Source organism: Trachurus trachurus, assembly GCF_905171665.1.
Source record: "Trachurus trachurus genome assembly, chromosome: 14".
Taxonomy (NCBI): domain Eukaryota; kingdom Metazoa; phylum Chordata; class Actinopteri; order Carangiformes; family Carangidae; genus Trachurus; species Trachurus trachurus.
The window spans coordinates 11023253-11036641 of record NC_139903.1 but is presented as its reverse complement, the minus strand read 5'-3'; the positions used below and the strand labels follow the sequence as shown (position 1 = coordinate 11036641).

Sequence of the window (13389 nt, the reverse complement as noted above, 5' to 3'; positions counted from 1 at the left end):
ATTTCACGCGTGGTTCTCCTTTTATTGCCGAGTGCCATTCCTCTGCTTTTATCTCTCCATGTAACAATGAAAAACCACAGGCTGCTGCTGCTTCAGACGGAGCAACACAAAAATCTCTGACTGTACAGGTAAAGAAAAAAAAAACTCTCAGGTTCATATTTCTTTCAAGAGCAGAAAAACAGACCTTCAGGCGTATCCCTTTCAAGTCTTCAACCCATGAATCTCCCGCAGAACCACTTTTAAACATTTTTTTGAACTGGAATACCACTCACTTGCAGTGAAATCAATAAAGAAAAGAGAAAACAACAGGCAATCAATGCAGCAAATAAAAACTTCAGGGTAATTTTATGTAAGCACACGCAATGTAAATGATCTGTGTATGTTAATATGGCTATAACCCTGCAGGAAAACAGCTGAGATTAAGCTTGTATGTGCAGTGGGTGCTTGTACGCTCAGCGGAGTGTGACATGTTTTCAGCCCTGAACAGATAACTGCACTGTGAGAATCTGCCTGAGCGTCGTTGCACAATGAAACCCCAAGGTGGTCTTCAGCTGCCTCTGACAGCGGCTGAGTCTGAGTGAAACGAACTGAAATCATCGACACAAATAAAGGTAAAGTCACTGCTACTCTAAACGGGGCAGGTTAGACATAAACTACACAGAAAACTAAATATGTGCAGCCTGTGTGTACGTCTTCATCTTTACACACATACACCACACACAACGCCTGACCAAAGAGCCGTCCAATCCAATAGATCCTGACCACTAAGAAGCGCAGGCCAATGAAATATGCATGACGGAGGAAAAAGCTCGCCGCCTTAGCACACAGAAATGTTCAGCCTCCCTCTCTCTCTCAGCGTAAAACATTGATGGCGGCGGCGCAGCAGCAGCAAACCGGCGGGATGGAGTGCCAGGCTGAGCCGGAGGAGGCTCTGCAAGTTCACATCTAATTCTGGACTTCACCCATGGGACTACTGGGCTGAGAAAGGAAAGAGCGGAGCAGGTTTATCTCGGGGAAAGAAAGAAAAAAAAGGCTTTTTCCTGGTTTGACCCAAAGCTTGGCTGTGTGTGAGTGCCTGTGTTTATAGAGCAAGGCATGACAGGAGTGTTAATACGTAAGGTCATAAGGCTGCGCACTTCTTCTAGCTACTGAGAGTATGCATAGCTTCTCCTGCGATCGAGACGTGTAACAGTGATACAGCAGATGTCGTCGTAAATGAAAGCAGCAAGTGTGTGTCCTGGAGGAGAGAGAGAGAGAGAGGGAGCTGCCCATGACACAGTTTACAGGATTGATTAAAATTCAGCCTCCGGTCGCTGCTGTCACGAGTGTAGATCCTTTGTCTGAATTATGTCCAAACACTGGCAGTAAGGGCTCCGCAGATGTTTGGAGAAGGAAGTGACAGCTCTTAATTAACTTTACACGGTGGTGGTGGAAGTATGACATAAAACCCCAGCATGCATCACACAGAGGGTGGATGAGGTAGCTAAATTTGCGACATATACACTGTTGCACATACAGTTGGAATAATTTTGTTTTCAGACACATTTGTCTCTTTATTCCTATTTATACACATCACTAATCACCTTTAACCAGGTGCAAGTAACACATACTGAGCCCCAGTTACCCAGGTGAAACAAATAAATCACATTGTCACAATCAGTTCATGAGAAGAGGTTAAAAAAAATATTTTATCCCAACTTTATGGGCAACAGTGTACTGTGCATGTACACACTTGCATTACTGCACTTGTGAGAACCTTAACTGACCACTGATCTTTAAAGCTCCATCTGGTGATTTTACTTTAAACTGCCTCAACTCTCATAACAACACAATTTTGTGCCTTCACAACTTATGAACTATTCAAACAAACAAACAACATTACATATTCATAGATTCTTTGTGTTCGCAATGTAACTTTAAGCGTTTCAAACTATTTAATTCAAGTTTTTTCAGGCGTAAATAATTACTCAAAGGACCGTATCTTTACAGATCTGAACATGTCTGGAGACTGACGTTACACTACTAACTAGCTGAATCCTACAGGATGTAATGTAACATATTCTTGTTCATCATTATCCAGTGTTATAACGACAAACTCAGTGAATTCTTCCTTTTTTTTTAACACACAAAGCTTCGGCCGACTACCTTTACCATAAACCACGAACCCACAACAGACCTAAAATAAAAAATTGGATCTTTTCATAAATTGCTTTTCCGGCCCACAAACGTAAATAAACTCTTCACACTATGAGCACAGTGACAAGCACCCAAGCCCTGTCAAATAAACTTGCCCTTCTTTTCATATCTGACATTTCAGTGGTTGTGTGTTGCTTCAGTCGTCAGAAGAAACTCTCAGAACATTTAAACCCTGAGCTTTTCCCTTAGTCTGACTTTATTCTGATCTATAACTTAATCCAAAACCTTGTCGTGATGATCAGCAAAACTATAACCTCTGTTTTATCATTTTTGTCTTCCAAATGACTTTCAACCTTTATAACACAACATCACACACATGCATACATACAGAGAGAGGAAGAGAGAGAGAGAGCGAGGGGGAGAGACGTCTCTTTTGCCTGTCAGATACTGTAGAAAACATGTGGATCAAAACAGGCATCACTTCTATCTGCAGAGGGAAAGTTGACAAGTAGCGTCTCGTCAGCAGTTCATTTCTCCCAATCTGCTAGAAAACACAAATCTTCAAAAACAACACTGATAGTATGCACACCACAAAGAAAACCATTGTTCTTAAGATGCTTGTTTCAGTTTATCAGCTCACTTTGATATCACCCTCTCAACACGCACACACACACATACACACACACAGAGACAGATGCACTTACAATGCTGGGAAAACAAACACTCTTCTGATCTACCCTCCTCAGGGCTTTGTGGGCTCTCTGTGAAACCTCTGTCTATCTAGACGAGAGTCGACCTGGAAACGGAACAAAGGCCCGGTTCCTCACTTCACATTGTTATTTAGCAAAGTCTGTCGCAATGAAAGACACAATGAGCGGGATTACACACATGGACGACGCGTCCACACACACTCACAAACTCACAAAAGAGGTTCTGCTTTGCCACAAACTCCTTCTCATCTTCCCAAAGCAACATTGATCTGATTGTGGAGTCAGACACAGAAGTATGAGCATCTGCCTGTAAGCAATAAGTACCACTTCAAACACAACATTAACCATGCCCTGTGAAAGTTTCTGCTTTGCCAATAAAGATTTAACCTGCTCAATGCATTCAGCCTCTAATTACGCTTGGTTAAATGCCACATGCAGGGATTTAAATTAGCTACTCAATATTCTCAAGGATACGGCCACATAATTGCTGCTGATACTAAATGAAGGAGAGAGGGTGGAAAAAAATAACAATTAAGGGTTTGCGGATCAGTTGATGTGAGGAATGGAGAATCCAGATGAAGAGGTTTGAGACTTGCTACATCAAAATGATTCGCTTGAAGGTGAGTGCTAGAGGAGTTTTAGAAAACGCCTCAAGAGCTAAAGCCAAAATAGCAGTTTGACAGATGTGGACAAAATTGTTGGTACCTTTCCATTAAAGATAGGTAATAATGAATCGATAAAAAATTGTGAAAATTAATGAAAATCGGACATTGGTTTTGTGGTTTTAACAGAATCAATTTAAAATACAAACTAATGAAACTGGCCTGGACAAAAATGATGGTATCCTTAACTTAATCTTAACGCAATATTTTGTTGCACAACGTTTTGAGGCAGTCACTGCAGTCCCTGTCAGGAGATTTCTGTGACTCTCAAAGAGACTTCTGCACCTGTCGACAGGTTTCAGTTTCAGCTCCTTCCACTGATGTTCAATAGGATTTAGATCAGAGCTCAGAAGGCCACTTCAGAAAAGTCCAGTGTTTTGTTCTCAGCCAGTCTTGGGTGTTTTTCGCTACTATGTGTTTTGGGTCATTACCCTGCTGGAGGACCCCTGACCTGGGACTTAGACCAGGCTTTCTGACACTGGGATGGGCAGCACATTTCACTCCAGAATGCCTTGGTAGTCTTGAGATTGCATTGTACCCTGCACATATTCAAGACGCCCTGCACCAGGTGCAGCAAGCAGAACAGAACAGAACCTGATCCATGTTTCACAGTAGGTACAGTGATCTTTTCTGGGTATGCTTCATTTTTGCATCTCGGTGAGCTGATGTGACTCGCCAAAAAGCTTCAGTTTTGGATCAAAAAGCTCCAGTTTTGGATCAAAAAGCTCCAGTTTTGTCTCTTCTGTTTTCTTTAACAGAAGGGTACCAACAGTTTTGTCTACGTCTGTATGAGACTGTGCTGGTTTAAGCTCAGTGCTAATACCAGCATGCTAATATCCTGACTGTTCTAACACACTGATGTTTAGCAGGTATAATGATAATTATAATGATTGCCAAGCTCACCAATTTAGTTTGGTGTGTGAGCATGCTAATATGTGCTAATTAGCATTTAACACACTTCAGCTACACATGAGGCTGATGGCAATATTGCTAATTTTGCAGGAATTTATTCCATATTTTGACTGATTTGCTAAAGAGGCTTGTTGCTCATTTATAATTTAAGAAAAGACATAATCTGTGTGTGACATTATGCCTCATTAAACAGTCCTAATATTCAGTAAAAGCCCAGTGCGCCAGTGGTAAATGCGGAAGTGCAAGGTGTACAGTATGTTGCTGCACACATCAACAACGTGCTCTCACATAACAACTGTGAAATGCTTCACATTTGTACCAACTGCCATTAAAATGGTCCAATGCACAAAAGCGAGAGTGTCAAGGCCAGTAGTGAACAGTGACATGAGCTGTGCTGTATTATGGGGTTTTTAAAGCCTAACCACTGACAAGACCGCACTTTGTTTACGAGACTTCTTCTCTGTTGGAGTGAAAGCGACGGCCTGATAAGCCACATGTAGCCCTGAACCAATGACCTGTGTTAAGGAGGCGTAATTGTCTTTTTACAGCAGGCTCTAAATCTATCCTCGCCTTCCCTTCACCATTTCACCCCTACAAGTGCCATGCAGGCTCCGGTTGCCTAGCAGCAACAGTATTTGAGCTGTTTCTTTTGTTTCTTTTTTTTTTTTTTTTTTGACTGATGGGTAACAAAGTCGGCTCCTCTTTTACAGCTCTGGTAATAGGCATCGCTATCAGTGTTTGCTGCACAGTGGCCGTGATGGTGGAAGATAGCAAAGGATGTTTTGATACCGACATGATGAGTTTTAACCTCATACGGGACAAAAAAAACATGTTTTTTTATTATTTGCTGTGTCCTTGTGTGTGTGTGTATTCACTTCACATCTGTACCGACCTGCAGCCATCTGCATGTATCCAGCCAGGGTGCAGATCCTCCTCTCACATCCTCCGCTGGGCAGGAAGATGGTGATGATGGCCAACAGGGAGCTGACAGCCAGCAGAGCACAGCCGCCAGAACACAGCACTGCACTGGTCTGAGGGAGAAACAGACACACACACACACACACACACACACACACACACACAGAACAATTTAATTTCAGCTCCATGTCAAGGAATTGACAACAGCTTCACATCTACAAAAATGGCAGAGATGGAGAGCTGCTTTGTGCCGTTATGTAGCCACAGACAAATGTACATATCTGCCTTCTTTTCTCAAAAGCAGAAGTGTGTGTTTGGGTCAGTTCAGGTTGTATAATCTCCGCCAGTCCTGCTAACAGGTTAATGGCTATCTCAGCTGGAAAACAGCGCTCCATGGCCAAACAACAGGGCACTGTCCCTTTTCATTACATCTTCGCTTAATCACACACCCTCACATGCTGAGAGCAAGAGGAGCGAAACACAGGCAGAGGAAGGATTTTACGCAAAATTACGAGATTCATTCACACTTTTTTTTTTCTCCTCTCTTTAACTTCATCCATACAAGTGAATGTGTACAAGCAGGCATCGCATTCAGTTCACAAGCTGCGAGGAAGCTTGGTTCTTTGTACAATGTCCTGTCAGAGCTTTGACTGGATTTTCACTCTCATCACTGCTAAGCCGCACTGTTGCTCTGCTCTTGCAAAGACTCCTGGGAAAGTGTGCATTCCTGGACAAGTGGCAGCTGAGTTTGAAAGTATGTTCGGCCCGAGAGAGAGAGAGAGAGAGAGAGAGAGAGAGAGAGAGAGAGAGAGAAAGTGTGGGTGTGTGAGTGTGTTTCCCACAACCTGTGTGACTTTGTGGTGCTGTTTGATCTGCACAGCCTCTCAAACCGACTCTCCAGCTTCAATAAAGCCGCCACACATCCTCCTCGACGCATTTTAAAACGTGTCTGTCCGGGATGAGAGCAGCACCACAGTCAGAAAACGGCACCACATTAGTGATTAGCATGCAGGCGGGGGCGATCAGAGAGAAATGTCTAACATGCGCAAGGGAATTACAGCTCTAAAACACGTGTCATTATGCATGTCCCTGACGTGACGGACGTGAATGGAGGGAGGATGAACGCCCAGCGATTTCTGTTCCTGACAGGGAGATTTAATTAGCCTGTTCGGGGTGTTTGGCAAAGAGTTGGAGACAGGAAATATTGAAGTGTCGTGATGTTGGTGGAAATGACAATGATTATTCTTTTGACCTTTATTTGTCCAGATTTGTTGAACGTGTGTGTTCTACACTTCGCCCCGTGTCTACATAACAGTTGACACACACACACACTCAGATCTCGGCTTTGTTGAGAGCTGCTGCCTGGAGCGAGATGCCTTGCACAAGGGCACCTTAAACATAATGATTAAGCAAGGAAAGAAGACGTGCAGGGTAGGAACAACTCCTTGAGGTGTCATTTGATTTCATTTACACTTCAAACGTGATCAGTATTCAGCACAGAGATCATTTCTCAGCCCTCAGCAGTGCAGAGTCTGGTCACATTTAGTTCCTTTGAGGAAGGCATCAGTGGGAGTCAGGAGAGAGCACGCTGAAAACCTCAACGGTGGGAGCTCTCTGGAAACAATCTTTCTGATTGCACAAAATAAATGTAGTCTTTAGAATTAATATTCATTCATAATTCTGCACAGTGTCAACCTCGTTTTATAGTGCAATAGGGTTTTTAGCTGAGACGAGAGTGTGGGTTTATCACTGTGGCCCAGTATGAAATATCTCTATGGGATTAAAGTTTGTTGTTATATTTTCTCAATAGTGTAATTACACCGTTGTTCTTTCTGCCTACTCTCTGTATACGACACCTATTATTAGGCATCAGCGACGGACACGTGGGTATGAATGGTGTCAACTGGACAAAAAATTTACAGTTTGATATTTGCAGCAAGAAAAAATGTTGAAACAATCCTTGACATCCACACAGAACATCTTTGACTGTGTTGCTTCAGCAGCGAGGGCTTATTCCTGAATGTATTTTTCAGATACTAACCATACAGTACAGATAACGATACGTGCTTCGCCCCGTGTTTTGAACGTGGAGAAGACCAACCGACACACTTGAAGATAGAGAAAAGCCATTAACTTCTGTGGTCTTTGTTCTTGTGTCTCTCCTGCTGGAATGATATTCATGTATGCACAGGAATGTCTCCTTTCTCTCCGCAGCTTGATCTTGGCGTGCCTCGTGGGCTCCCAGTGTGCAGCCTGCCTCCCACCCTGCTGTTCTCATTTCTGTGTGACACATTAAAGGTACATCATATCTCCTATAGGGGAGTGGAAGTGGAAAGGTGTGGGGGGCTATATACGGTACACTTTCACTAAACAGTAAAATAAATGTTGTAATACTGTAGTGTGTTGATGATTAGCATAAAAATTACCAGTGCTATAATTGATTTAAATCTAAATATGTCCATCTAAGCTGTAAATCCATGTGCTGCTTGTGTATTCTGCCTATATTTTTTCAGCCACTTAATTATCTGCAAGCAGTAATAGATTTATACACATGACATTTTCTGTGTGCCATTTAGACACAGCCCGAGAGACTAATAAAGGCTATCAGAGTCCTACACAGCTATTTTTATAGAAAACAACCAGCATTTCAATTCATGGGGTCTCAATTAATCAGCTCCCAGCAGCGTGTCTGTGTGCAAGTGCGTCTACATGAGAGAAACTCGTAATCATGACAAGTTTTTACTCGCATACATACCGAAAAGATTTCCAAGGCCTTTTCCTTAACTGTGCTTGTAATGCTCTGAGTGCAAGTTAATTTAGAAAACCAAGACTAGTCGTTTTTCCTTGTTCTTCCTCCGAAATAGATTGCACTTAAGTGTGAATAGCTGGTTGAGCAAATAGGGGACAGAATGAGCCAGGCCCTTCACTGTAGTGTCTCAGTTTGAATACTTGATTTGGATTTTAATCCTCTCAGGATGCTATGACTTAAGGCTCTGAGGCACAACGACACAACTTTTTACAACACAGCCATAATTAATACAGGGAACTGGCAGGCTTGACCCGCAACAACGATTTAATCCCACAATAGTAGTAAGTGGCCTGGAGCCGCCATTAATATGACCATACAAGTGTTACAATGCTGATAAAACTAAAGGCTACAGGCACCTCTACACATGTTCGGCTGCCCAGCTTGGCCATAAAAAGAAAACTTTATTGGTGTCTCATAATAAATGGTCCACAACCTGAGCCTGATGGAGACCAATATCCGTACCAATATGGGAAAAAAAAAAAAAAAAACTGCATCCAGCTGCTTTGAGTAATAATGAGCCAGCCTGAAGTGGACTCTTTGATTTCCAATTACATTAAGGAAGTCGGGGATTACACTGTACGGGCCAATGAAATTTCATTGTCTCCTCAATTTGGGAGTTACAAGATGGAGATGGCAAGGCATGTCTCATTAAACGCACTTCCCCTTTCCAAGCCCAGACAGTGGGGGTAAATGTTTCAGTGCCGGGCGGGCTGTGGAAAATGGAGGGTTTCTGCTCTTCACAAGTGCCAGGAAGAGGAGACAGTTAATGTGCAGCACCGGCCCTTGACAGAAATAACCCCACCACTTTACAATCCAATGGCTCGCTTTTATGGAGGACAAGAGGTGAGGCAAGAGCACTGCAGATCCGCGGATAAGCAGACATGACGCGTTTGCCTTATTGCTCGATGTCGCTCTCTGTGTGTGTATGTGTGTGCGTGTGTGTGTGCTTTGGTGTTCACTGTTAATGTAAAAAGGTATGCCATTTGCACGCAACTGCTGTCTCATCCTCTCTGCGCGCTCAGATCTGCCCTCCCATCACTGATCAGCATTCAGCAGAGCGAGAGGCCGGTGGTCACACTAAAGCGTCAGCCTTGACATGTTCTGCCTCTAGAAGCCCATTAGCACCGTAGCACAGCTTCCCAGAATATCTCTGAGCCACCAGAGGTGTTTCTGCTCCATCCACCCCGCACACACAAGGAATCAGCTGAGATTTCATCAGTCCACTAAGCTGCCTTACATTCCTTCTGCACTCTTCGTGTCCGCCTTCAACATCTTCCAGAGGAATCCCGTTGATCCCAACAAACACGGCACTAACACAGACGAATCTGCTGAGTAACGTCTTCCTACATCGATCTTCACTGGGAGGAGAGACCGGGAGAGGTGTCGGAAGGACAAGTATGTGTATGTACGTCTGATGGTCCTCTGAATGGCTGACGAAGCTGTGTGTACAGAGTGAATACGAGATGGAGAGGAGATAAGGGAGAGAGGGGAGCGGAGATTAATCACCTGACAAGTGGATGGAGTGTCCATTTGTGCCTCAGGGACAGGCTGCAGATAGGATGTGACATTCAGGAGCACTTGGGAGAACATGGGAGTGCTCGTTGTTCCCACACCGACACACACACACACATGCACACAGTTGATACGGATACAGGTACAGGTACACACCGCTGGGTCACTTAAGTTCAGCATACATACACATACATACACAACACGTGTAAACCTTCAAATTCATGGAAACTGGACTCCCTGCACCGACACACCCTCTCCAACTCAGCTCGTCCTGCTGGTTGAACATGAAGCTTGATGGCCAATTTGTTGAGTGTTAACATGCCAACATTTGCAATTTTAATATTAGATGAATTTAAATTTTAACCCGATTATAAAACCCCTAGAGAATCACCAAAGTCCTTAGGCTCCATCCTCTGCACATCATGAATATCAGCACTTAATTTCGTAGCAATCCAACCAATAGTTGTTATGTATTACAGTTTGGATCAGTTTGGTGGAGGACGACCACCGGGCCAAAATTAACATGCCTTCAGCGACGCCACTAGCATGAATGAGAACTATTTTTCAAATTGCTTAGACTATAATGAATGCAGATCTGGGAGGAAGAAACTTTACCACCTAGTGTAGCTACATACTACATAACCACACAATCCTTTGTAAGTGTCCTATAGGTTTTCAACTCAGAGAAAAGCAATTATGCCCTCTATCATTCAAGAAAAACATTTTAAAATGTCTTTGTGCCTCGCTAGTACATGTGTTTTCTCAGTGTGTTCTTTCTGATATAGCTGTAAGACACAATCTTGTGTCATTTTCCGCCTTTAAACTGTAATTTGTTCTTCAGAAACAGAAGAGAATCCATCCTCTGAGAGTGTGTGTGTGTGTTTCCGAACAGAAAAAGACATTTTAGCGTCATTACAAGACAAATTTACCGTGCTTTGACAATCTTTCATTTTGTTGTGTATCTTTGCAAGAACGAAGCACCTCACGCACACTTTGTCCTTGGCAAAGTTGCGAAGAATGACAAACAGCAACACATCTTTTCTGATGTATTCATTACATGTGCATTCGGTATGTGGGAATCCAACCATCGATTTAAACACTGGGATTTTCTTCATATTTGTCAAGTTTCTTCACACACCGCATACATGAATCCCAGCAGACCTCTGAACTGAAATTCATGTTTACTAGATTCTTCTTAGCTCCAGTATCTTCTAGCAACTTTGAAAACTTTGAGCGAGATAAGAAGAAAACTCTTGTGACTTTCTGAGACTCTGCGCTGAGTTCAAGTGCCGGCTTTAATGTCATTATGTGATGGGAGATGTGAAGAATTTTTATCAAAGTAATGACATTAAAATTAATAATTAAAAAATGTAATACTTGAATAATTTAGAACCTGTGCTCTAAGGAGCTGCTTTTTGCTTTTCAGCACATTTTTGAACCGATGCCTAAAAAACCAAACTGTACGTTTACTGCGGCATATGGGCCGACATACTGAGGCTGCTTTGGCTTCAAGTTAACGTTATTGGTCTGCCAAATGCAACATAAAGGACACATCTTATAGAGCCTACAGTATAGAATAGTTTCAGTATTTTTTCTGGATTGTGAAATGCATCCGTTTATGTAGTAACACAGAGTATTTATTTATTTAATGTATCAGCTTTCATTCCTATAATCTAAGCCCAAAAAGTCGCAGTCACACTAAAAGGCTCCTCATTGTCATCAGAGCTGCAGTGTTTCCTCCCTGGGACCCACACAGGACGCCCCCCCCCCCCCCCCCCCCCCACTGCCGAGCAATGCTTTAATGTGGAGTTAAGTCTTCAGTGTCATGTGAAATGAAAACACGGGGAATCTCATACGTTTTCATAGTTGAACGATCTGGGAGGAATGTCATATATGGGAGAGGAGGAAACACACACACACACCTTTTTTCTTCACTTCACTTCACTTCACAGGGATGTGCTGCATGAAATGTGCAGGGAGGTTTGGTTTGGATCACAGGCAGGAAGTTGGTTCAGAGTTACCAGAAGCTGCAGGAACGCCTCCACAACCTGTCGTTTCAGCTCCCACTCCAGCTTCTGTCTGGTGGACTGTATTTACCAACTAAACACTGATGTGTGTTTCTGGTTTAAGAGTAAATCACACATCTGAGAAGGCAGAGGTATCGTCCTACCAGCAATCAGATACTGCAGGTAGTGACACAAAGAAATACAGCAATAATGAAATAGTTGAGGAATAGCACAGCCATTGTTAAGAATTATTCTTTCAACCAAACATTTCTGACCCGAATGTTTGTGCAACAGTTCATTAAGTTTAAGTGAAATAGTTGCCAAGTCAAATAAATAAAGCTTGTTTCATGGCCTCGCTGGATTACACAGTGAAATTGCCACTATACGTAGAATTATCCCATCAAGGCGTGAGCATTTGTTCTGTCAGCTGGAAGAGAAATATGTCTACATGCAAATGCCGTTTAGTGCAAGATACAGCTCGCTGGCAGAGTCTGTATTTTACTGTTTAATAAAATCTGCCACAGAGTGAATGTAAGATCCAAAGTGTCTATTTTGATATAAAGTCATTTGATTCAGTGTTATTTAATGTAATGTCAGTTTGTGCCTTGTCTTCCTTTGTATTGTTGAAAATATCCTCTCACTAACACACACCTGTCACTGTACACATATGGCCTTGTGCCAGAATTAAATCAAGGTTTATGAGAATATTTCGTGCTCACATGATCCACATATCCAAATAAAGGTGTTTTTAATCAGATTACTGCAAAGTAATTGACAGAGAAAACCCGGGAACAGGTAATATTAATCTGAAACTGCCACAAACAGGAGTCAATAATAAAGTTTTACCCCTGTGTGTTAATCCTAACAGGTTAATCTGTGCTGTGCCAGCAGCAGCGCCACAGTGGAGCTGGCCTGCTTCCAGTTTGACCCGAGCTGCAGGCAGCTGCCTCCCTGCCAGGCCGCTAACCGCCACCTGCACCACCTGGACCTCGGGAGCCTTCACTTCTGGACTCCGGGGCGATGAATAAACCCAAATAATTATTGACCAATCAGCCAAAGATGCAATATAACACATTGCTACAGTATGAACCTGCTGCCCAGCAACTGTGTTCAGTCTGACGGCAGCCGATGCAATGTCTCCTATACACATTGTCATAAATCAATCAAAATGTGAGTCTGGCCGATGACAGCTGGGGACTCAGTCAGGGATGTATGTGCAGACTGTGTCACCATAAATATCTATATATGTTATCTCACAGCAGTAATAGAAATTTTACTCGCCATCATTCTCCCATTATTCGGCACAATTTCCATCTTTATGTCTTCAGTCCAGTCTTCGGGATATATTCAGCTTTTGCTACACTGAAATTTCCCCATAGGACTGATTAAAGCTTATTTATTTGAACTTCTCAGCTTTTAACATAATGAGATGCGCAGCCAACAGCATTAATGGTATAATATATAGGACATGCAGAAACTTTAATGTGATGGGCTGCTCATCATTGATGTTCAAAGGTAAAATATTGCAGACTAAATGTTTCCATACTAACAAAAGAGAAAATGAGACCAAAGATTACCCCTGAGAGGAATAACTGGAGCTTTCTGCACAGTCAAAGCCATTATGTTCCACCATGTTCTCCATTTACAAAAAAGGACGATTAGAAGAAGATTTATTTCAATCTATGACTAGACGTTGTATGATTATAAACTGCCTGAGGTGCCAG

The 13389-nt window shown here is 42.7% G+C and overlaps 1 protein-coding gene across 1 annotated transcript in view; it reads right to left on the bottom strand.

Annotated features, from left to right (window-relative positions):
* lhfpl7 (LHFPL tetraspan subfamily member 7) overlaps nt 1-13389 on the bottom strand; it is a gene marked incomplete at both ends in the record, with an annotated part of 96259 nt that overhangs the window by 67174 nt on the left and 15696 nt on the right. The window contains one exon of the mRNA XM_083986085.1: nt 5313-5451. Coding sequence (XP_083842211.1) covers nt 5313-5451 — 139 coding nt within the window. The remainder of the gene's footprint in view (nt 1-5312; nt 5452-13389) is intronic.